Source organism: Anopheles cruzii, chromosome 3 (genome assembly GCF_943734635.1).
Source record: "Anopheles cruzii chromosome 3, idAnoCruzAS_RS32_06, whole genome shotgun sequence".
Classification (NCBI taxonomy): domain Eukaryota; kingdom Metazoa; phylum Arthropoda; class Insecta; order Diptera; family Culicidae; genus Anopheles; species Anopheles cruzii.
The window spans coordinates 15,890,586-15,914,472 of NC_069145.1; the positions used below are offsets into that span (position 1 = coordinate 15,890,586).

Genomic DNA, 23,887 nt, shown 5'->3' on the forward strand with positions numbered 1-23,887 from the left:
AAAATCTTCTGCACCTGCTTGGCCCAATATTTCAATGTTGTGCCCAGAAAACGCCACCAAACGCCGATGTCAATGTCAAACGCGTTGTTTGACGCACTTTGCCAAGATCTTTACAGAATGCCAATGCGTCGAGGACGAACAAGGTTCATAGAGATGAAAATGTTAGGGAAAAATCAAATTTGGAACACCATCAGAAAACGGTTGTTGTTTTGCGAAATCTTTAATGTTGTAGTTTTCAATTTTTTCCAAGATGTACAAAGAATGGGAAATTTAGCAAGACGGTTTAATGAAAATTGCAAATGGAGCAAATGAATTCCTTTGAGTTTCTTCATAAAAATTATAGGGAGTCAATCCTCATTTCTTGGCACCTTACATCCAATGTTTGTGTGCTGGAGTGTGAGAAGAAGAAGAAGATAAGATTTTAATCCGATTAGAAGATATGGGCCATATCTGTAAACGCAGGGGCGGTCAAGTGTGTTGCGATGCTGAATGGTACAGTTTTAGAATGTACAACAATGTAAGCTCGGAAGACCATTAGTTGTATCAAAACAGTATTGTAGTGAAATCACAGCATTAGATGATTGAAACAACTTTGTGAATGGAAAAATGTGTGCATATAAGGCCCACCACATACCATCGGTGACTCATTTCAGATATTGGACTCTAAGAAGCAATTGATAACACACAGTATGGGAACGGCGGTTTACCAAAGCCTCTGTTATCTTAGTTTATCTAAGTAACTGACCCTATCGGGTTGGATTTAAAACATTGTCGCCAGTGTTTTTGTCGCTCTGCTACCGATCAGAGGCGCCGGCTAGATACTAACGGAAGCAACATGATGATTAATCTTCGATATCGTTTTGCCAATCAAAACCAATATATAGCGGCTTTGACAGGTTTGTTATTTCAATCTTCCTCTCATTATGCTCTGTAGTGTTTATTGTTTAATTCTATGTATATTACTCACCGCTTGGATTTGTTTTCTCCATGACAGCATCCTATGTCGCACTTTCCGCTGGCATGGTGTATGGTTGGGCCGCTCCTGCCGGGCCACGACTGGTAGGAGAGGGAGAAGGCCATCTCGAACTAAACAGTGACCAATTCTCCTGGGCTGTGGCCTTCGTGCCCCTGGGTGCTACGCTCGTTGCTTTACCGTGCGGAAGGATGCTGAAGTCCTTGGGACGCAAGAACACGATACTCTTTTTTGTCATACCTCTTCTGATGGGTAAGCTAAAGTTCGCCGACGATTGAATGCGGATTGCGGAAACTAATGGTGCGTCCTCTTCTGCAGGTTGGACACTTCTGACGTTTGCACAAGTCATACCAATGATGTACATCGGACGACTGTGCCAAGGAGCTGCAGTAGGTGGCCTCACGATGTCTCTGCCAGTCTACATCGGTGAAATAGCGAATGAAAAAATTCGTGGCACAGTTGGAAGTTTTTTCCAGTTGATGCTTAATCTGGGCATGCTAATTTCCTTCAGCGTGTCCACCGCAGTCAATATATTTCAGCTGAACGTTATATCTGGATTTTTGTTACTAATATTTGGCCCAATGTTCATGTTCATGCCGGAAACGCCAGCTTTTTTGGTAAGAGACAGATTCAGCCTCGGAAATACTAGGCTTAACCCAGAGTACCATTGTACCTTTCAGCTACAACTAGGCCACAAAAGTAAAGCCATTGAAGTGGTCAAGTGGCTCGAAGGTCCAAGTTTTGGTGCTGCTACACAGATAGAGCTGCTGCAAAATCAACAGGATGCGCTCTTGAACCAACCAAAGAGAACCCTCAAAAGTTCTCTCCTGGAACCGAGAACGAGGAGTGCGCTGTTGGCTATGATAGGTTTGGTAGCTTTTCTTCAATTGTCCGGAATTAATGCCGTTCTCTTTTATGCCACCGATATTTTTATGGTATGTTTGCAATACCAACATTAGATAACGTACTCTAAGACTGTTCTCTCATCAACAGAACGCCTCAGACTCCCTGAATCACCAGGTTGCCACCATCATTGTCGGCGCAATGCAAGTGGTCGGAACGGTAGTAGCTACAGTTGCCGTCGATCGTGTAGGACGACGATGGCTGCTGATGATTTCTGGCGTGATCATGTGTGCCTCACACGTAACGCTGGGTGTGTACTTTCATCTACTACACAATGACCCGATTCGGATGGAAAACCAAGAATGGCTACCCGTGTTATCGCTGTCGGCTTTCGTTACAATGTTTTCCGTCGGTTTCGGCCCGGTGCCTTGGATTATGATCGGAGAAATATTTGCCATCGACATCAAGGAGTTCGCCGGCTCGTTGGCTATTTTCACCAACTTCGGGCTGTCGCTGTTGGTCACCAAGACCTTTAACCCTCTCCGCGAGGGACTGGGTGAGGCCGGTACGTTCTGGCTGTTTGCCGGTTTCTGCCTTCTGGGTGCGGTGTTTGTGTTTCTGTTTGTGCCCGAAACGAAAGGTAAATCTTTTGACCAGATACAGAGCAAACTGAACGGAGACAAACCGCAGTATGGCGCGGAGAAGTAGAAGCTATGAGGGAAAGGAAGTGTTCTTAAAGTACAAAATCTTTAACAAGTGCTCGTTCGGGCATAGACATTTAATATATGATTTTTGTTGTTGGCAAAAAACCAAATTTAGTTTTTATTTATTTATCACAAAACTATCCGAACATTGAAAAAGATCCATTTTCCACATCAACTAATGACCCAATTATGAATTTAGCAAGTAGCGAAAGATGACCCAAACCGAGAATGAAATCTTTCCGCTTGAAACTCCAAGAAATTACGAAAAACTAACGGAAACACTGGCAGCACTGCCACTGCGTCAAATTTTTTGACGTCCATCTTTCTGCTTCTCCTGGTGAATCATATTCACGCAGTTAGTCGGTGGTAAAAACTAATAAAGTAAAGATGGCACTAAAGCTGTTGGTTGGACAAAGTGAGTTTTTCGTTCCATTTGAAAGTACTTTGTAGTCCACGGTGTGGCCACTGTTTGCGGCACTATAGTGGCCAGTTCGGGGAATTGAATGGATCTATCTGTGGAATTAAATCGGCCTGAAACCCTCCAATTCGCGAACAGCGCCCCTCCCGTTTCCATGACGAATAGTGCAGAAGAAAAGATTGTGACTAATTCCCGGACGCCTATTGTTCATCGCCTGGTTTCGCAACGCCCATTTCCCATTCGAACACATTATCGTCAATTGCCATTGATAAAAAGGCACTGACCGTAACAGAGAACGCATATTAAAACGTAAAACGCAGTAGAACCTTTTTAGGGAGAAAATTTTTCCGGTATTGATTTTCTTACTGCACTTGCGCACCACCACAACAAAGAATGATGTCCGAACGTGCGAGCTAGACACCGCACGTCTTATGGGCCGTCTCCTTGGGTGGAGGAGGAAGCGCAGGAATCGTAGTAGGGCGGCATCCTGCCGCAGTGCACAATCAAAACAATGCTTTTAATTTATGTTTCGTACGCAAACGGACCAAAACCGAGTTGCGGTATTTAGTACAAACATGAAGCTGTGACTCATCATTTGTCATCAGCAGAAGAATTTACTCAAAGAGTAACATTTGTTTACGTTGTCGTAACGAATTTTCCAATCGAATCCACCCATTGCAGAGATTATGAACGAGGTCGTCCGCAGTAAGACGAAAGCGGACGGCAAACCCGGAATGGAGTGGCGAATCATGATCACCGACAAACTGGCGATGCGCATGGTCTCGGCTTGCACCAAAATGCACGAAATCAGTGCCGAGGGTATCACCCGTAAGTAGGAAGGAGCGATAGGTGGTAGTGCTTTTGAAGGGTTTTGACAACGTCAACTTGCTTTCCGTGCACAGTGGTGGAGGACATCAACAAGAAGCGCGAACCACTGCCGGCGATCGAAGCAGTCTACTTGATCACGCCGTCCGAAGATTCGATCCGTTTGTTGATGCGAGATTTCGAAAATCCGGCCAAACCAACGTACAAAGCAGCCCACGTGTTCTTCTCGGAAGGTAAGTTTTGTCGATCAACGTTGCCATTGGCCAAACTAAACTCCTGTCTGACCGTTGTTAGCCTTGCCTGACCACATGTTTGAAATCCTGAAAAAGGGCTTGGTTGTGAAGCATATGAAAACGTGTAAAGAGCTGAACATTGCATTTATTGCATACGAGGCACAGGTGAATATGAGTTGCATTTTCTGATGACTGCCTAAGCGTGTAGTTACTAAGCAACTGCTCAAATCAACTAACCCGGGTCCGGTGAAAGGTTGAAATACATTACTTGGGCATACTGCTTCACACAGCGGGTTCACCTACAACCATCACTCTAACGAGTGGCGCATAACCATCTACTAATTCTGAAGTGATTGTTCTCTCATTTAACACCACCCGCACTCCACTCCACTCCGCTCCAGTTTGTCCGGAGGAACTGTTCAACGATATTTGCAAGTCCGTTGTGTCGCGAAAGATCAAGACGTTGAAGGAAATCAACATCGCTTTCCTTCCCTACGAGTCGCAGGTTTGCAGATTGTTGTTGTTGTAATTTTGTACTATTCTTCCTGTATTTTTTACTTATGTTTTTCTTTCCTGTGTTAGATTTGGTATTTAAATAATCATATTATGGCTTTATTTCTCATTTGCTACAGTTTTGTAAATAATACAGCACATTGTTTCATTATTTAACCGCACGCTTTGAAGCCTGTACTGTAGCTTGTACTTGCAGCTCTATGTAATATAGCGAGTACTCTAAATAATAATTTCCATATCACCACAAATGCAGGTGTATTCGCTGGACTCACCGGTTACCTTCCAGTGTGCTTACTCTCCGGCGCTGGCTTCGGCACGTAGTGGCAACATGGAGCGTATCGCCGAACAGATTGCAACGCTGTGTGCTACCCTGGGCGAGTATCCTTCCGTGCGCTACCGTAGGTAAGAGTCACTCGTAGCACTAAGCTCCAGTTCCCCGCCCACTTATCGGTTATTTTCGCTACTTTCATTCCCAGCGAATGGGACGGTAACGTTGAGCTGGCCCAGATGGTGCAGCAGAAGCTGGATGCTTACAAGGCGGACGAACCGACGATGGGCGAAGGTCCGGAGAAGGCCCGTTCGCAGCTGCTGATTCTCGACCGTGGTTTCGATTGTGTTTCGCCGCTCCTGCACGAGCTGACGCTGCAGGCGATGGCCTACGATCTGCTGCCGATCGTGAACGATGTGTACAAGTTCATCCCGTCGCCGAACGCGGCCGAGAAGGAGGTGCTGTTGGATGAGAACGACGATCTGTGGGTGGACCTGCGCCACCAGCACATTGCGGTGGTATCGCAGAGTGTGACTCAGTATCTGAAGTCGTTCACCGAGTCGAAGCGATTGACCCAGAGCGAGAAGCAGTCGATGAAAGATCTGTCGCAGATGATCAAAAAGATGCCCCAGTACCAGAAGCAGCTGTCCAAGTACTCGACGCATCTGCATCTGGCCGAAGATTGCATGAAGTCCTACCAGGGCTACGTGGACAAGCTGTGCCGCGTGGAGCAAGACCTGGCGATGGGGACCGACGCGGAGGGCGAGAAGATCAAGGATCACATGCGCAACATCGTGCCGATTTTGCTCGATCAAAACGTTTCGAACTACGATAAGGTGCGCATCATTGCGCTGTACGTGATGATTAAGAACGGCATTTCCGATGAGAACCTCACCAAACTGGTCACCCATGCGCAGATCGACCAAAAGGAGCGTGAAATGATCCACAATTTAACTCACCTGGGCATTAATGTAATTGCCGACGTAAGTACTGACCGCCTAGAGACGATGTTGTGTTTTTATTTTATTAAATCCAATACTGTCATGTTTGTCTCCGTTTGATGCGCAGGGTAACCGCAAGAAGTCGTACACCGTGCCAAGAAAGGAGCGCATCAATGAGCACACCTATCAAATGTCCCGCTGGACACCGGTCATCAAGGACATTATGGAGGATACGATCGATAACAAGCTGGACGAGCGCCATTTCCCGTTCCTCGGAGGGCGAAAGATGGCTGCATTCCATGCCCCCACCAGGTAAGACCCAGGTGACTCAAAAGCGTGACAAGAACGACTGATTCTAACGAGATTCCGTTCTTCGTTACGACTTGCAGTAGCGCACGGTACGGCCAATGGCACAAGGACAAGTCACAGACGGCCGTGAAGAACGTACCGAGGATGATTGTGTTTGTCGTTGGCGGCTGCAGCTATTCGGAGATTCGCTGCGCATATGAAGTTACGGCCGCCGTCAAGAACTGGGAAGTGTACATTGGATCGTCTCACATCCTCACGCCGGAGACATTCCTCAGTGATCTCGGTTCGCTTAACAAGGAGTAAACTCCTTTCGATGCTGCCACTGCAGAAACCGTGCCCATTCAGTGGGAACGCTTCATGATGGTGATCTGTGTTTCGGTCTCCCTGTCCCTGTGATTCTTGCAGTCGCGGGACAACCTTCCAAAAGTGTTTGAACAACCTAAGTAAAGCGTAAGCACCTAATGTTCGAAGGACGTTTCCATAACCACTTACAGGCACTGCAGTGTGGGCACCGTTACTGAAGTAGAAAAACCACTGCGCCAACACCAAGGACTTTCCCTCCATATGTATGGGTTTGAGACAGATTAGGAAGCAGCAAAGAACGACCGGCACTAAACTCCGGATATGACATAGATCAAGTTGCGTTCGTTTGATTGTTAGTTCGCGTTGGTTTGAACCTTTACGACATTCCTGTGAGGAAGAATACGGATGTACTTTGGATGGGTGGCTTGCCCTAAGCGCAATTTGTTCGTACTAATGCATTATTCACTCTGTATAGCATTGTTTTTTGATTGTTTTTAATTAGTATATTGTTACACTGTGAATAGTAGATACGGTTTGTTTTAGCATTATTTTATTTTGAACTTTAAACGCGTGTTCTCTTCAGAGAATCGGTCTGCTGTGCTCTGGACACGGTTTGTGACAAATTCCTTTCACCTTGCTCGAGCAGTTTTAGGGCTCCTACTTCTTGCCATCGGCTCAACAAACGTTGCCCGAGGAACCACGGTGTTCACAATGTTGTGAACGTATTGTGACCGATAATAAGCAATGCCACGACGATAAGGAGGTCGACAGAAAGGAATGCACCATACTCTGTATTGGCACGAAGTTTGAATAATAAATGCGCAGTCACATTATAGAGTTAATATACACGAACCAACCACAACCGTACACAAACAGACCCAACAGACAAAGCATATATATATACACATAAACATTTAACAAACAAATCGCATATATACATGCATATATCCTAGCGTTAAAAGGAGGAAAAAGATAAACACGATGTTTACTCTAAATTATTAATTAGTTTTAAAACCAAACCAATGATGTCGAGATGTGTTCGCCACTGATTGTCTTACGACGAAATCAGCGGTCGCGCGAAATCATCATCATTAACCCCTCAAAAGTAAAGGAACGAACGTTGGTAGTTTTACGTTCTGAAGTAACGGGGCAAAAGGTGGCCGCCAGGAGCATCGCTTCACAACTGCTTTTGCCATGCTGCATAGGCCTGCAGGACCTGTGGGTCTGCCATTGCCAGTGATGATTAGTTGCAGCAGCCAAATCAATGATGCTAACAAACATGCCCGCTTTAAGATAATACAATTAAGGCGCACTATGGCAAAGAAAATCAGAGGGGACGAATGCGTTGGGTGTGAAACCCGTACACAATACAGAAAAAATAACGAATATTTTAAATTCATTCTTCCTATCTCTCCTAGCTGTTTCATTCTTCTTCGGATAAAATAATGAGAAGCAACTAGTTTGCGAGTATGGGCGTTGTATAGAAAAAAATCTACAGTTGATGAGAAAAGAGAAAAAAATGTTTCAAAAACGCAATCAAAAAAAGCATAAATAAACGAATACTTATCACATATTTATCTTTTCGGCACCTACGTTCACGAGGCAAAGTCCGGCAGCGTTGCGCACTGCGAAATGCATTAAGGATTGGCCGAGATTCGGACTGGTGGGGAACCGGAGTAGAATGGCACAGTGACACTACAATAATCTGCTGAAAACAGTTGGAAGACACCACAAATCGATTAGCCTAGCACCTCTTCAAATCTATTTCTTCGAGCGTTCAATTATTAACTCATAACATATGCAATGCAATGACTGGCGCCAGAGTAAAACATTCAAACAACCGTAGATATAATCGAAAGAACACCGAAATGGACCGCAAGTGGTATGATTGATTACCAGCGCCGGGTTTGCTGGCTTATTTTCGTAAGATGCTATACCATCGATCATCCTCTCGATCGGGTGTGTCGAAAGGTCCAGGTGGCTGAAATCCGGGTGCTTGGAATCCGATTCTCTTGCACGAACGTGTTGTGTAAGGACAGCAACAGAGCCCACCGAGAGCAAATAATCGCAATCCTCGTTGGGTACACGCTGGAGTTGGCCACCACTCTTAGAGTAACCGCTTAGTTATGACGTTAAGCGTTGTTAATTTTGCGCTCTTCAAAAAGTGTAGAACGTTACGGCTTTCGGCTGTTCATTTCGCGACAAGTTGCATTTGTTTTCCTTCGCTGGCTACACACGTTTTCTCCAGTTTCAACGAATAGACAATTGTATCAATAAACATTTATCCAAAATATGTGCGTGCAAAGATGTATTCATTTCCATTGTGTTTCTCTATCCGAAGTGGCGTTTGTAGCAAAAACGTTCGTTTATTAAGAATATTGCACGAACGGGGATTAGTTTTGTAAAAGTGCACACCAAGGTTGAAGGTTTACTTGAAGCTGTTTCGAGCACTTTCAATCAAAGCACCCAGTTCCTCGCCTTCTATCGGTACTATGGCAACCAATTCCGTTGTTTGTTCCTAGCAAAGAAAAATCAGTCTTCAACCATTCTGGTTACGGTTTAACATTTAACATTAACCAAAAACTCAACAATTTCTGCAACATGCCTCGCCGAAAGCCTATAACCAAACTCGGCGTGTTTGGAAAGTTCGATTTGAACCCGGAAAGGGCAGTGGAAAACTATTTCGAGTCCAAATTTAACAGCAAATTCTATACGTAAGTTTTCGCGACAAGGTCCTTCACGGTCGAGCTGTGACTCGAAGAAATGGCCTCCGATTTTGAATGTTATAAAAACTCTCGGGGTCCGTAACGACACTCTTTGCAGTAACGTGCCCGAGTGGGATGTGGCTCGGAATGGGTTCGAACTTAAGGGAATCCACAGCGATCGTGACTACATCGAGATTACCAAGGAGCAACACCGGATGCGCGAGCAGTCCCAACGCCAAGCGGCGGTCAACAAACGGCGGCTGACGCAGACCAACCAGCTTCTGCAGCAAATGCGCGAAGAGTTTATTGAGCTAAACGATTTCCTTAAGGATTGTGAGATGAAGGAAAACAACGCGTTGGACACGGTGAAGAATCCGGTGATGGCGTTTGTGGTACATTTTTAAGATGCTCTCGTTTGTTACAGGTTCGCAGGGAAACGGAAAAGCACGCGCAGTACGGCAAAAAGATCGCGCAGCTCGAAAGCGACATCGAAAAACTGGACGACTTTGTTCTGAAGTACGAAGAAACGATCGACCTGTTCGAGCCCTTCGAGGTGTGTAAAGCGAAAGGCGTTTCGCACCATGTGGCGGTCAGCATATCTGTAAACACACGTTTTCCCCCCTACAGAAAGTCATGGAGCAGACCATCGCCGAATCAAAGACCTACGAAACGATGCAGGACCTCATCCAACGTTGTGATTCACTCCGTAAGTGTGTCTCTAGAGTTGCTGCTTTGAATGCAAGCGGCCCGAAGTTCGTTTCTGGTTTTTTTAATGCTTATTCGATCCGGACAGTACTGGCGCAAGTGGAAATTTCGGCCGTAGAGCAGCAAAAAATATTGGAAATCGAAGAGATTCGTCAGAACCTGTTCAAAGCCACCAAGACGGCCCTGCACATCATAACCGGGCTCAACAACGATCTGTCCGAGCTGCTGGTGAGTACCACTGCCGTCCGGATTTGATTAGAACACACCGTTCGAGAGATGACCACTTAAACTCTTTCAGACACAGTACGTGGCGGCAAAGGAGGAAGGGCTGCGATGGGAAAAGTCGGTCACCGTCGCCAAAAGCTACATAGGGGAGAGTGAGTGCAACGTTAACTGTCTGCTTGACGCCATCAACCACGTGTACATTCTACTGTGCAAACGCCGCGGCACCACACCGAAAGCGCCCCGCGGTGACGCCGAAACGCAGCTCGATCACATCAAGGAGGAAATCGAGATCCTCCACGAAGTACGCCGAATAGCGGAGGTCAAGCAGGAGAACGACGGGCACAGTCTGTGCGCGGAAAAGGGCACCGAGCGACGCCGAGGTGGAGGTGCCCTATAAGCCCCGTTGGGCCCACGACGTCCTTTTCAATACGAACTTTAAATAAAATATCAACCTGAAATATATTGATTTTCATCTCACCCTCAAGTTGTTTTCTTCAAATGAAATACGCTTGTTGATGGACCAACAAAAAAAAGCGATGCAAGAAGTTATGGTCTACAAGCAGAAGCTATAGCATAATGGCATTGCCGCATAAAACCAAGCACAGGTACCAAGAACAAACACGGAATCGTACCGTGCATCGACCAATCTCGCTCCGCAATCTAATAAAACACGTTTCCTTGGAACAATAAAGGGCAGTATCGCATGTGGTGGACAGAGGCTGAATATCCATTTTGTCGATAGAACCTGTGGCCTAACAATCTGGGACAACGTTAGTTCGGAGATCATCATCGCGAATTTAGTGATCAAAGTTACAAATCATCCGTGATAAGTCCCAAAAGTTGGCAACAAATTGGGACGGTAGCACAAAATGCCACAAAATCATGTTTTTTCCTGTTGGACCTCACATCGCGTTATTGCGCCTCTACTGCGCTAAGTTTCTTGGAAATGGTGTGTATTGTGTTCTGTTTGTTCGCTGAGCTCACGCGATTCGCTCGCGCCAGTTCGTTCCTGTTCCTGCAGTCAGTGCGCGTTGGTCGTTTCTTCGTCACCTTCTCCACTCGTTACGTGCTAAATCGTGGTTTGATAAATCTAAAGTGGGTTGATTATTACCAACACCGTGTCTTCGTCTTACCCTACTTCAAATAAACTGTGTGGTTGCTCTTTTCCGCCGTGTGCCAATTATAAAAAGTGATTTTCGTGCTGCCACGATCCAAAGTTGCGCGCCTTGCTTGCTTTGTTCGAAGAAAGGCCCCTGAAAAGGTCATATAATTGACAAGATATTTCACGTTTTCACGTTGCTTATTTGGACGTCGGTACTGCTGTTGCTGTTTTTCACAGAAAAGTTTGGATAAATATGCATGGTTATGTGGACCTCGGACCGGATGTGCACCGGTTCGATATGCTCGCGAACACGGTGAGACGCGGATGTAATTGCGGTGGAATCAGTTTCAAGTTCAAAATCGACCGGTTAAGCAGACTATGATTGTTGCCAAGTTGGTAGCACTGGGCTGTCAAAGCGCCGGTCGTCATCGCAATTTAAGCGCTCGTTTGATTTTGCTTTGCGAATTTAACGGCGTTCAATTGGGAGTGAGTGAGCAGAAACGCTGAAAGTGCTGCGAAAACCTTATCGGGATCAGTGCTTTTTCGGAAAGGAAAGTTTTGCAATGTAATGTGATATATACGCGGGAAGAATGCCAAAATCGTCCTATCGCGTGTGGCGATGGTATTATTTCTATGAAAAAGGATTATGAAGGATTACCTTACGATACTTACAAGTAAGCCTTAACCATTGCTAACATGTGCTGTAGTATATCAGCACTTGTTAAGAATGGTTGCGACTTGCCTGGAGATCTTCTACCCTGTATCCAGCGAATCGTTTGCCGACAACCCTCGACGCACTTGCAAAAATTACTGACCAGACCAGGCCACCTATGGAACTGTTATCCTGTAATGGTAGTGTTTATTGAAAATCGAAGAAGTTCTTCTGGCCCTGTTCAAACTCAGTCACTCAGTCCCGAGCCCATCAGATCATCGTATACCCATATGGATCCAAGCAAGAACCGCTGATAAGTATTATCTCCAGCTATGTGTAAGAACACGTCCTTTTCTAAATTTATCACCTTCACTCTACAGGATTGATGTTACTCCAACCAACAAATCGAAGACGGTACTGCTTGGGATGTCGCGTCGATCAACATCCTGCAGGACCAAGTATTGGGCTGACGCCGTTTCGACAGCCTACTGCGCGATACCACAAAACCCCACACTGTTGTGATTTGACAACTTTGAGTTTATTGATTTTCATCTCGCGGTTAGCGTTAGGTGTGTTTCCACTTTGTTCACTTTAAACGATATCGATTCATGTTAATTAACGTTTGTTTTATTGATTTTCATTCATTTCGCGTGGTTTTGCGTGTATATAGTAGGGTAGCGCACGGAGATGGGTGTAGTGTTTTTAGGGTATTCCGATATACGTATCTTTATTAACTAAGTCTGAAACTTCCATTATACTGTGAGTCACACTACTATCCTTCTCCGTCGATCAATCCTTGCGTTGCCTGGGAACGGAAACTGTGATATTTTGACGATATAAAAATAAAGGCTGATTATTTTAATTGTATAAATAATTTGTTTGCTCTCCTCTCCCGTCGCCATCGGAGGACCAGGACCCAATAAAGGGTAACCATTTTCATTGAGACAACCGTTAGGTGTGTACTTGTCGCGTATGGACACCGGAACAAAAAGAAGACATCGGTAGCAAACTGTTTGTGTCGAGTGCTTTTCACAAAACCGGCCCGCACTACTATTTGGTCTCTTCGGTTGTATTTTGGAGCAATTGGCTGCGTAGCGCATTTTCTGAGTTATGAATCTTCGACTTCCGATGCTTAAATAACAAGCCAAAAAAAGTCTACGCATTATTCATCTCTATATGCCCCAGGTGAGCGAGTGTCAATCCCTCCTTCAGCGTAATACTTTTACTCTATTTTGTATAACTTTGCACGAATCATCACTACACTACATAACATAGTTGTTGGAAGAAAGTGTGGGCGAAAAGCGAGCGCTTCGCGGGAATGGTTTTGTTGTGTTTCGTGTGTCCGGAAAGGTGCGCATATGCGAAAAGCCAAATTAACTCAAATGCCCCGCCAGAGAGAGTAGAGTGATAGATAATGAATCTTCAAGCCGGGCCATAATTTGCCGGGCGGTTGACAGGGGATAGCTTTTCGATCGGAGATCGAACATATATCTTCTGATAATCTTGCGCGACATCCAGCGTAACCTGCTTCCTACGCGACTGGCGAGTGTGTGGGGCGTTATGCTTTTTACGGGCCACCAATTTCGCTATAGTTTGTATTTAAAAAAAGCATTTGGCTCTTCCACCGGTAGTGGAAGTATATATATAACATGACGGCAAAATGGTGGCCTAATTCTGCCTCGATGCCTGGCTTGAATGCTTTGTGTTTACTACTGTGTTGTAGGAGCTTTCTCTGGGTTCCGTTTATTGTTTTGCAGAATAAATTCATCACTACCGATAACAAGGTGTTGGCGCTGTTAAAGTATTTAATCTCCCGTCTATTTACACATGACGCTCATCACCCCCGTCTATTGTTTCGCCTCCTCGTGCATGTATAGTGCTCCATATGTATATTTGTGGGTGTGTGTGAGAGTGTATATATATATATTATATAATTATATAATCTTTTCATTTGCAACTATTTTTTCATTTTCTTAGAGAACAGCAAGAGAAATGATAACATTGTTCGGATCATTCACGAGTTGCGTTATTTTTGTGTTTGGCTAACGAGAACAACCGTTTCGTGAGTTCTTTGCTTTTGTTGTTGCCAACGTGTTTCCCTTCAACTGGCAGCCAACAATCGTGCGCCTACTGTGCCTGCCGCCCGTGACACGGAACGAAAAGATACAAACTCGCACCTGGTGTGCGCGCGTTTAGCCTACTGTGTGCCCTATTGCCTAAGATTCGCGCTTCTGCGACACTAATAATGAGTTGGATTTCGAATCGATCGCCGATTTTTTGGGCGCCATTAATTAAAACCTGAAAGACAAAATAGAAATGCATATTAGAACTTTGGTTGCGGTTTGTGATTTAGTCACGCTACTTTTTGCCTTAAAGGGGGCGATTTGCCAACTACTGAAAGTAAGCGATAGCGATCACGCGATCATGAAGAATGTTAGGGAATGGTTGGAAAAGATCTCAAACTGTGGCGAGCATCACCAATCTCATCCGTATATAGGTAATGTTAGTGCAAATGTTCCTCAAAGACGAGGGAACAAAAATGATAACCCAAAACACACGGCGCAAGGCTGCAAAAGGTGGTGATGACAATTGGTTGTCCGATTTTTATTTTTCAAACGAAAAAACAATCGTTTTTTGTGTTGTTTAATTACTATACGCTATGGAACGGGGGAGTGAACTGTGGCTTTGTTTAACCTTTATGCGTTCGCTTACAAAAAAAGAAAGCCTATCAAGCTAAATCTCGTCTAAACACTAAGCAAATTGAATCATGCAATGCGGCCACCGTTACTGCTGCTGCTTGTTATTGACGCAAAACTCACCTAGTTGGGCGTGAATTAACTAAATGCTGATGATGATTCGGATTGCAGCCGCAGGCACCACACACACACACGCACAAACGAGGAAAGGAGTGCGAAAAAACACGAAAGTGCACACAGCACAGAAGGACGACGAGACGATAGCGAGACACAGTGCAGCGCGCGCTCGGAACAGAGTTTGTCTTTTTGTAGGAAAACGAAGGGCATTGCCAAATTCGAGAACCGGTGGTGCTGACGATTAACCAACGTACGGAATTATGAGCGTCTTCTGAACAGGAGGTAGGTAGATAGATAGTGTTTTTGTTGGTTGAATAAAGTCAAACAAAGATCTGGCTGAGAATCAGAGTGATTAGATGTATTAGATGACACGATCGGGTGGATGATTCCTACACACTACACGCTGTCGCCACTTGAGTAGAGCATTGGTGGCACCGGATCTGCTGATGTGGCCGCCGTGGTGGTGATGGTGTTGCTTGTGTTCCGTCGTTTCGATTGTTGCGCACCGGAGAGATGGGTTTCGAAAGAGGTGGTCAAAGTGTTTTTGCTATCGCTCGTTTGCTGGCATCGTCATCGGGGATACGTGATTTTTTCTTCCTTCTTTCCTCGTTTACATTCTCCTTCACTCTCCCTCTCTCTGTCTCTGTCTCTCACTATCTCTAGCATTCGCGCTATTATCTCGTTTACATACCACCGTACTGGTATGGGGTCATATTTGGTTGCGGTGGTACGTATGCACCGGCGTACTGGGGGGCGTACTGTGGCATGCCGATACCGGGGCCGGCCGTCAGCATCAGCTGCGGTTCGGGCATGATGATCGACTTGTGCTCGGTGCTGTCGCCCTCCTTCTGCCGCTCCGCGTCGGACGCTTCGAGTTTGTCCACCTTCGAGGTGTACTCTCTCGTGACCTGGCGAAGAATTGAACGCAAACGAGCATGATGTAGATTAAAGTGCATACGCGGCTCGGGGCTGTGACGAGTGCCGTCCCGTCGTATTACCTGGATGATGTAGGGCATTGCAAAGTCCATTATATTGTGGCGCCATGCGAGTTCTAGTATAACGTCGGGTCGCAGCAAGTCATAACACTGGGCGGGGCGAAAAATCAAAAACAAATAACACCATTAGCATCAGATCGTTCGATCGATTTCGTTGCGGGTTGCGCACCTGGAATAGACAAGCCGCAAAGCAGTCGTAGGCGCCACGCTCCAGGAACCAGCCGAGCAGCTCCTCCGCCAGCTCACCCTGGTGCGATTCCGCGGCGTACTCCATCGCGTCCTTGAACAGGCGATCTTTCTTGCACAGTTCCACGCTCTGTTTCCAGCGATTGTTTCCTGTGAAAAAGAGTGACACACATTCAAGTGAATCCCGCGCGCGCTGCGTGTGCGCATTGCTTACCTTTGTAGAGATAGGCAGCGATGCGTCGGAACTCGGTCAGCTCGTGCTTCTCGAGCTTCTGTGCCAGCGCAATGTTGTCGAAGTTGTCGAACGCGTCGATCGACGTCCGCAGGCCCTGGTAGTCCTCTTCGTCGATCAAAAGGCCATTCAGTGCCTCGTTGATCGCCTTATTGTTGAGGCTCTGCACCGACCGCAGATACGTTTTGACGAGCTGCAGGTGGCCCTGTTTGGTGAAGAAGCTCACGGCCCGTGTGTGGTCCATGCGCGGTGCCAGCACCAGCAGCATATCGTTCAGCAGGAGCGGCTTGTAGTCGAGATAGAACTGGATCGCCTTGTAGTACAGCTCGATGTTGGCCACCTTCGTGATGATGTCCTTAAAGTGTCCCTCGCGCCACGCCTCCGACGGGTGGGCCATCATGGCCAGCACGGCGTTGTCGTACTCCTCGTACTTGTCGTACAGGAAGACCAGCTCGGACCAGAGGTGCGCTTGTTCGGCCGCACGCAGCACCTTCGGGATGTTGACGCGCGACCAGAACAGCTCGAGGTGCTCGCGCATCTTGGCCGGTTTGTACTTCGAGTATAGGATCGCCAGCTCCGTGAACATGCCCATGTGGGCGCGCTCCAGCCCCAGCGCCGCTTCCAGCAGCCCAATCAGCTCCTCAAAGTACCCTCGATCCTGATAGTAGTTGATCAGATCCTCCAGCTCGTCCGCGTGCACCACGATGTGCAGCCCGCACATCTGCGCCAACCGGAACTCTTCCGCGTCGACACACGCGAAGCACACTTCCTTCCAGGTGCGCGTCGAGTTGGCCTTCCGCGCTCCATCGACCGCACCCTGGAACTCGCGCAGGTGCACCAGCGTGATGGCGAGCCGGGCAAAGTTGCTCACGTTGTTGTACAGCAGCTTGGCCGCCTCGTACATGCGGTCGTTAAAGCAGCGGTCACCGATCTTCTGAATGTCGGCGTGGTTCGGTCCGGAAACGAACTCCTCCAGGTCGGCCAAACGGCCGGTGCGCGCGTACGCGTAAATCAGCTCACTCTCGATGTAGCTTTCGCGTGCCTTCTTACGGGCCATCTGCAGGTAGCGCACCATGTCTTCCCACGAGTCGTTACGGCTGGCCGTTTCCACGACGTCCATGTACGCCGACGGATCGTCGGCCTTGATGTAGCTATCGATCGCCTCCTTCACCAGGCCCTGCTGCAGCTGCGCGCGGGCCAACTGTGACCAGACTGCCGGCTCGTTGCACCGCTCCGCAAACTCGTTCGCCCGCTCCAGATTGTTCACCTGCTCGATCAGCACCTGGATCGCGGACGTGTTGACATCGAACTTCTTGAAGATCGCGAACGCTTCCTCGTACAGCTCGTTGTTGATCGCAATGTTCGCAATGTCCGGCGCATCGTAGTTGTCCAAGCGGTTGATGTAGTCCATCACGCGCGTCCTGTCCGCCTTGATGGCCGTCAGGATGAGCAGATTCTGCAGGTTGCGGTGGTCGGAGAACACGGACGAATCGAGCACAATCTTCTCGAGCAACTCAATCAGCTCGTTCGGCAGATCGGCGGTCATGAACGCTTTCACGGTGACCGAGATATCGTCCGGATCCTGCGTCTCCGAGAGGGCCGTCTGTACGACCTGATCGATCAGCTGGCGCTTGTAGGGATTGGCTTCGGACAGCACTTCGGCCCACAGCTCGGCATCGCGCCTTCGCACCAGATAGCGGGCTTCGGATTTGAACAGTGAGTTCTCGTTGCAGACGGCGATCAGCTCGCGATCGCACTGGCCACGTTCGTACGCCACGCACGCCAGGTGCGGATCACGCTTTTCGCAGTAGCGTCCCACGACGCGACTGTCGTAGAACTGGTTTTCCTTCAGGAACCGTTCCGGATTGTTGTTCGAATCGATGTAGATCTTGGCCAGCGCGTTATGGGTCGCCGGTTCGACGCAACCTTCGTGCACGCGCGACTCCAGCCACGGAAGGAGCAGCTTCAGCCGATTGCGCTTCTCCACTTCCTCCACCAGCTCGTCCGTTGAGAACTGGCCCTTCACCACGAGAATCAGATTCTTGATGATGTCCTCCGAGCAGTCGACGTCGAGCAGGCCACCGACAACGACGGGCAACCGCGAGGGGTTCACCTTCTGCACGTAGATCTCGATGTACTTCTGCAGGCTGTTACGGTACAGGTACAGCACGAGATCGTGCACAAAGTCGAACCGATCGCAGACGATGATCAACGGTAGCTGATCGGTCAGCTTGGCCTCCTTCAGGAAGTTCTTCACGCGCTCCGCATTGTAGCAGTTCGACTCGCGGCAGATCCGCTCGACCTCCTTAATCTGATTGGTCTTGCACGCGGCCTGGATGTACTTGAAGTGCACCTCCGGGTCCTGGCTAAAGTTAACGATCGATCCAAGGAAGTAAAACAGCCCCTCGTAGCTCTTGAAGCTCTCGAACAGATCGATCAGTGCCTTCGTCGTCAGCTGCTCGTGGTACTTGGTCGCGATCTGGACGCAAATCTGCAAATTTTGCCGTATGTTCGCCGTCAGCATCGCTTTCAGGCACTCGAGCGAATCTTCGACGGAGAGCGTACCGAAGAATCCGACCAGCCAGTCACCGTTCAGGAGCTGCGTGTGGACGACCGCTCGCTTAATGTCGTACAGATCGGTGTAGTGCTCCAGGGCACGCTGCAGCAGACCGGCCTTCTCGCACAGCTGCGCAATGTGGGCGCGATCGTAGTGCGTGAACATGGCGTTGCCGAGGATCGCATCGGCGACCTGCGGTGCCGACATGAGGTTCATCTCGAGCAGGCGCGTTTGCAGCGCTCCCTCGGCAGGGCGATTGTTTTTCAACGCATCGAGCAGGAAGGCCGTACACTGCTGGACCATGTTCTGCTCCATAAAGATGTCCACGATCTGGTTGATGTCGGCGAGCGGTTCCTCGTCCGCTACCAGCATACTGGCGAAGCCGGAACCCTGCTCCGGGTTGGTGCGCATCACCGAGCGCAACAAGAACACGTAATCCGGGCTGTAGTTGACCTTTTTCGCGTAAAGCACGATCTTCTGGAACTGGCCCGTCTCGGCGAAGCACTGGATCACCTTGTTCGGCACGTTCGAGCGCAGGTAAATCGAGAGGGCAAGGGTCGGATCGGACGGTTTCACCAAATCGCCCAGCTCTTCGCTGCACTCCAGCTTCTCCTCCTTGAGCCACTTCTCGCACAGCTGCTTACGACCCTGCGCCAACACCGGGCGGCACAGTTCGAGCGATTCGTACTTGTTCAGCTTGCCCTGGTCGAGCAGGATGCCAAAGTACTGCAGCAGCGGTGGCGAGTTGGTGCCCGGTTGAGCCGGCACCTGCTGGAACTGCTGGATCGTTTGCGGGGTGCGCAGAATTCCTTTCGGCGCAATGGCCGCCACCTTCGCCGCTTCGGCGTACTGGGCGCTCTGGAATAAGTGGTTAAACTTGCGCACGAACAGATCCTCCGCACCGGACAGATTGTTGCGCACGGCCATACGCAGCGCCAGGTCGGGATTCTGGAGCACCGTGTTGATGTACGGTATAATCTGCTCCTCGTCCACCGTCACCGACAGCACTTGGCCCTTGCGGTTCACGCCGATAATACCACCGCTCGATTCGTGCGGGGCCGTCACGAAGATCGTGTCGGCCGAGATGCGGTTCATGTAGATGCAGGTGGCCGTCTCGATGTCGTACATGTGGATGTAGCCGTACTTGGTGATCAGATAGATCACGTCGTACCGCGGCGACACCTGCATCGCCACCGGAAAGTCGCTCTGCGCTTCCGGCGGGAAAAACACATCGACGGCCTTCTTAGTGAACGCCACGTTCCCAGCCGGCGGCGTGCCCACCTCGATGATGTGCAGCTTGGCTGCGGCCTGCGAGCGCACCGCAAAGCAGAACAGTGTCGACAGTTCCTTGTTCTCCTCCATCTTGAACGTCGCGAACGAGGCCGCGTGACCCTCGATCGCCTGCGAAACCTTGCGCTCGACCGAGTACAGCTGCATGGCGCCGATCACACGATTCTGCTGCGCCGAAATACCTGTCACGGGCGAACGGAGAGGAGACACGGGGTAGGCTCAGTAGTACATTGACCTCGGCCACAGAAAGATAGAGCGGACGGGTGTCATTTAACTTACCAACTAGCAGCAACCAAGCTTGCTTCGGATCGGTGCGATAGTTGATGATTTGGCACCCGTTCAGCGACGAGTGTCGCTCGAACATCTTGATCGGCGTCGAGTCGCCCTCCATGGACCAGTGGTACACGTATGTCTCCGTCACCAGAGACAGCGTGTTGAGCGTGATCCACTTCCAGAACACCACCTCCTCGGTCATCGTGTGCGCCTTCATCTTCGATTTCATCTCGATGTTGAAGATCTGCAGCGTCTTCTGCGCCTTCAGGGCGATCACCTTGCTGGCCGGGTTCATGATCGCAGAGTCCGCGCTGATCGGTCGCCGGATCGGGTTCTGTGCATCGTTCATGTCGATGATCACCACCTGCGCCGTCTCGCCCACCTTCTCGCGCACGCAGATAAACTTGTCCGACTCCATCGTCAGATTGGTGAAGGAGATCGAGCTCGGGTTGATGTTAATGTTGGTGAGCTGAGATCCGTAGCAGATTTTTTTTTCCAATGCAAACCCAGCAACCGTTGCCACAGGAAATACGATAACAGGCGCCGGCGGTGACACGATGCAACGAATGGCGTGACAGGGCGTTCGGCGTGCGAAAAGGAAAAAAGAACACACACAGTTCCGATAAGAAATACAAGTCGCCAAATTGCGGACGTGGAAGAAGACGGGCAAACACAGTTCATCGTTCCATGGTCCTAATTATTATCTTAACTACACGGCCCGACTTCTCTCAATATGAACCGAATACGTTACTGCTGCTTTAAGTACAACGAGGATATGACTAATGCACTGCCGCCCCTCTTTCAGGTCTGGGGGTGAAAAATTATCAAAATGATGCTCGAAAAAAGAAGCGCCACGGTTACGAGTGTTCCGAATTCTTCCTCAATCCCACCCTGCATGTAGAAATGAGCATTTTTAGAAAGCAAAGCATGGACAAATTCGATCGAAGCAAACTGCGCCTCATTGCGTAATGTCAATTCATGTCCTTCCTTTGGCGGGTTTCACTTTGTGAAGAAAGCATCGAAAGTGGGACAGGAGTGGTCAGTTCTTTGCCATCGTTTCGTAATGTGAAAATAATCGATTGAGCATCGCTCGAAAATACTTTCGCGTACAATAATCAAGCTTCAGGAGAAGCACATATGATTTCAGAACAGAACTCGTCATTTATCCAGCGGACAAGTGCTCTTGCTTTTGTTGCTAACAATCAAAGCAAGCCGTTGAAGAAGGAGCAATAAGCGTAAAAGGGGCGGCGCCTGGTTGAATGGGCGACACATGACCTGCCATCGTTTTCCCCCCACCGTAATGTGGGATGTGATGCGCGCGCGATTCTAGGTCATATCTTCGTCGCCCGTTTCGCTTTTTTCCAGCTTTAGCTCTTTAAATCCATCGTCCTTCACTTACCTGTAAATGCTCCTGAAAACGTATGGGTAGTTGTTGCGACATTTTTCCGGCTGCTTATGCTCTACGTATTATTTCAACGGCTTCGATAATGGACAAACACTTCAACACACACGCACACAAGAGGACACGCACAGCACGTTTACTTTTGTATTATTTTTTGTGGTTTGTGAATTTACGTACTGTATCGTAAATGAGTTTTCACAGTTTCACTGCCTTTCTATCACACACGGAACGGTCGCTTCTTCGTATTCGCTAGACGATAGGCCACCGTGGAACCTTACTAAAGAGCGAAGGATTTAAGGAAAAATCAATAACCCTGCGTGCAGCAAAGGACATTCCCATGGGAATTTTTCGCGCACGAATAAAAATGGAAAAGATAAATTCCGTATTGAGAGCATTTTCCGGGTGCAGAACTATCCTTCTAACGAAGAAACTCGCGCGTTGCTTTAACGTAAGATGTTTACACAAATGAAATCAAAGCAGCAGCAGGAAGAGCGACGACGACTGCTACTATGATTCATTGAGAATGGGCCCGTATGGAGTCCAACCAAAAGAAAACCCCTGCCGATTATGTTGGGCCGAAAGAACACAGTGACAATTACTCGATCAACGAGACCCGCGCACCGTGGTCCAGTAGGCACACACGAACTGAAGGTATGCTGGGGCATGCATGAAAATGTGTTTTATTAGTGCGTGTCGCCAAGCCCTACCACTGTGGTAGTGCGCATAGATAGCGTTGCGTTGTGGCGACTGTTTGCCAGGAAAGGGGCAGCGAAAGAGTGCACACACTTTCCACCAATCCAACATGGCTGACTCACGTATGGAGCCTACGTCTTCTTTTCACTTGTTGGAACTCGTTTCCTGTTGAAACTACACCTGAACGTTCGCCACCTTCGGCAACACGATTGCAGGACGTTTTGGCAAAGGGCACTATAGTAATGCGATACGTCTCAAAATAAAGGATACGTGGAGAACGCCGAAGACAAGTGAAGGGTATGGACACACCAATACTATCACACCGGCTTTGGAGCTATTGTCCGCGGGTCCGCGGTTAACTCAAGCGAACCAGCGGAAAAAAGAGAGAACAGCAAAACGTGCGTTAGTGTGAGAAAGCTGGTGAGAGAGAGAAACGAAGAAAACAAGTCACTTCCCGCAAGGTAAATTAAATTATCTTTGACCACTGAAATGTGTTGGATGTTACATGCGCCCATCCACGAAGCTAGACGCACACTTCCGTGGCCGTGGCCCTTTGAGGCAATCACGACGGCCGCCGCGGCATATGCTTCGCGGAGAGGATATTCAATTATTTGGACAACCATCAATCAGGTTATGTATCGCCGAGGTCGGAGGCGGTGGAAAGCATCCGTCAAGCACATCATTCGCTGGGCCAGTGAATGTTTTTCTACTGGCCGCTGCTGGTGTTGGTGAGCTGCCAGGTAACGGTGTGGCTCGCCTGCCGCAGGTATACGCGTTCCCTTGTGTTAGGTCGCAAGCAAAATGGCTCGTTGAGTCACTTTCTTCCACTATGTACGGGAAGATCCCCGCCCCACACTGAACACACACTATGGTGGCCAAGTGCCACATCACTCAACGCTCGCTGCTGCTGCTGTCCCTGCCGCCGCCCCGCCGCTGCCACTTGCTGCCAGCGGGAACCTTATGCTCTCGTTCTGCACTGGTTCGGTAACGCATCCGGTCTCCAATGCGGATGCTGAATCATTTTTCGTTTTCCGACGCTACGAAATGATGGCCTATTGAATACCCCATCACTATTCGATGTGCCCACTATACTGTTTCATCTTACGCTCTCTCTTTCCCTTTCCCACTCGGTCTAGTTTGATGAAAAATCGCTTATCTTTCTTGTTCATCCGCTCGAAAAAAGGCGACTGTCGTAACCACACAAAGCGCACCTCCCACTCATTGATGCGCAAAACTCGTTGGCACTTTCCGCGGGTTCCGCACACAAATGTTGGTCCTCGCGCGTGGCTAATCGAACAATTGGCGCACAGATTGTCCCGCAAACGCGCCAAGGGAATCGTTAAAGAGCCTTACAAAATCACACCCGAGCCAAAAAGCCTACCCCGTGAGCACGCACACGAACCGTTCGCAGCCGAATCTGAGTACTGCAAATGCACAGTCACCGCGCCGCGGAGTCGATTGCTCACCAGAATCGTTCGCCGCATTTCGCCACTTTCGCCGGACGCTCGGTGATATGTACTAACACGGCTGAGCACCGGCCGCACGGGCTTGGAATGTTAACAAGACGATATGGCGAAGAACAGAAGGATGATGAATCGTTGTGACGATGAATTGTAACACAAGAACAATGGGCCACATAAACGAAAGAACGCTGTTGTTTCTCATTGTTAACCCATTAACGAACTTTGACATCTTTCAATCGGTTTGACAGCAGCATCTTTTAGTAC

General features: G+C 48.5%; 4 protein-coding genes across 8 annotated transcripts; 3 read left to right on the top strand and 1 right to left on the bottom strand.

The window, feature by feature from the left end:
- Positions 1 to 761: 761 nt before the first annotated feature.
- Positions 762 to 2,570, top strand: LOC128272413 (facilitated trehalose transporter Tret1-like). Its single transcript, XM_053010216.1, has 5 exons — positions 762 to 896; positions 995 to 1,225; positions 1,292 to 1,590; positions 1,654 to 1,908; positions 1,967 to 2,570. Exons 1-5 carry the CDS (start codon positions 836 to 838, stop codon positions 2,522 to 2,524), a joined length of 1,404 nt encoding a protein of 467 aa, XP_052866176.1. The 5' UTR covers positions 762 to 835; the 3' UTR covers positions 2,525 to 2,570.
- A 322-nt stretch (positions 2,571 to 2,892) lies between these two features.
- On the top strand, positions 2,893 to 8,610 carry LOC128274619 (protein ROP). 3 transcript variants are annotated; one of them, XM_053012865.1, is made up of 8 exons: positions 2,893 to 2,935; positions 3,620 to 3,766; positions 3,841 to 3,996; positions 4,058 to 4,161; positions 4,763 to 4,911; positions 4,986 to 5,760; positions 5,846 to 6,030; positions 6,108 to 8,610. In XM_053012865.1, exons 1-8 carry the CDS (start codon positions 2,908 to 2,910, stop codon positions 6,328 to 6,330), a joined length of 1,767 nt encoding a protein of 588 aa, XP_052868825.1. In that variant the 5' UTR covers positions 2,893 to 2,907; the 3' UTR covers positions 6,331 to 8,610. The 3 variants fall into 3 exon arrangements, with proteins under 3 accessions (XP_052868825.1, XP_052868826.1, XP_052868827.1); XM_053012866.1 differs by lacking the exon at positions 4,058 to 4,161 and adding an exon at positions 4,398 to 4,501; XM_053012867.1 differs by lacking the exon at positions 4,058 to 4,161 and adding an exon at positions 4,398 to 4,501 and having other exon boundaries at positions 6,111 to 8,610.
- Positions 8,611 to 8,931: 321 nt separating this feature from the next.
- On the top strand, positions 8,932 to 10,362 carry LOC128273933 (uncharacterized). Its single transcript, XM_053012006.1, has 6 exons — positions 8,932 to 9,044; positions 9,154 to 9,400; positions 9,460 to 9,588; positions 9,663 to 9,741; positions 9,829 to 9,968; positions 10,039 to 10,362. The coding sequence occupies exons 1-6, from the start codon at positions 8,932 to 8,934 to the stop codon at positions 10,360 to 10,362; spliced, it is 1,032 nt and encodes a 343-aa protein (XP_052867966.1).
- Positions 10,363 to 12,243: 1,881 nt separating this feature from the next.
- Positions 12,244 to 23,572, bottom strand: LOC128273911 (clathrin heavy chain). Of its 3 annotated transcripts, none has more exons than XR_008269272.1 (8): positions 23,514 to 23,572; positions 21,465 to 21,744; positions 20,072 to 20,534; positions 15,928 to 19,974; positions 15,697 to 15,863; positions 15,531 to 15,617; positions 14,539 to 15,440; positions 12,244 to 14,017 (listed from the first exon to the last, which is right to left on the bottom strand). XR_008269272.1 is itself a non-coding variant. In XM_053011984.1 (8 exons), exons 2-8 carry the CDS (start codon positions 21,504 to 21,506, stop codon positions 14,007 to 14,009), a joined length of 5,034 nt encoding a protein of 1,677 aa, XP_052867944.1. In that variant the 5' UTR covers positions 21,507 to 21,744; positions 23,514 to 23,572; the 3' UTR covers positions 12,244 to 14,006. The 3 variants fall into 3 exon arrangements, 2 of the variants coding, with proteins under 2 accessions (XP_052867944.1, XP_052867945.1); XM_053011984.1 differs by having other exon boundaries at positions 15,224 to 15,440; XM_053011985.1 differs by lacking the exon at positions 12,244 to 14,017 and having other exon boundaries at positions 14,296 to 15,440.
- Between the last annotated feature and the right edge of the window lie 315 nt (positions 23,573 to 23,887).

Coding starts and splice junctions, on each gene's coding strand:
- LOC128272413 (XM_053010216.1), top strand. CDS start 836: ATGATGATTAATCTTCGATATCGTTTTGCCAATCAAAACCAATATATA. Junction 897..994: donor ATATATAGCGGCTTTGACAG/GTTTGTTATTTC, acceptor TCTCCATGACAG/CATCCTATGTCGCACTTTCC. Junction 1,591..1,653: donor CGGAAACGCCAGCTTTTTTG/GTAAGAGACAGA, acceptor TGTACCTTTCAG/CTACAACTAGGCCACAAAAG.
- LOC128274619 (XM_053012865.1), top strand. CDS start 2,908: ATGGCACTAAAGCTGTTGGTTGGACAAA. Junction 3,997..4,057: donor CCACGTGTTCTTCTCGGAAG/GTAAGTTTTGTC, acceptor GACCGTTGTTAG/CCTTGCCTGACCACATGTTT. Junction 4,912..4,985: donor CCTTCCGTGCGCTACCGTAG/GTAAGAGTCACT, acceptor TTTCATTCCCAG/CGAATGGGACGGTAACGTTG.
- LOC128273933 (XM_053012006.1), top strand. CDS start 8,932: ATGCCTCGCCGAAAGCCTATAACCAAACTCGGCGTGTTTGGAAAGTTC. Junction 9,401..9,459: donor AAAACAACGCGTTGGACACG/GTGAAGAATCCG, acceptor CGTTTGTTACAG/GTTCGCAGGGAAACGGAAAA. Junction 9,589..9,662: donor ACCTGTTCGAGCCCTTCGAG/GTGTGTAAAGCG, acceptor TCCCCCCTACAG/AAAGTCATGGAGCAGACCAT.
- LOC128273911 (XM_053011984.1), bottom strand. CDS start 21,506: ATGTCGCAACAACTACCCATACGTTTTCAGGAGCATTTACAG. Junction 20,535..21,464: donor GTTTTCAGGAGCATTTACAG/GTAAGTGAAGGA, acceptor TACGGATCTCAG/CTCACCAACATTAACATCAA. Junction 15,441..15,530: donor CAATGCCCTACATCATCCAG/GTAATACGACGG, acceptor ATTCTTCGCCAG/GTCACGAGAGAGTACACCTC.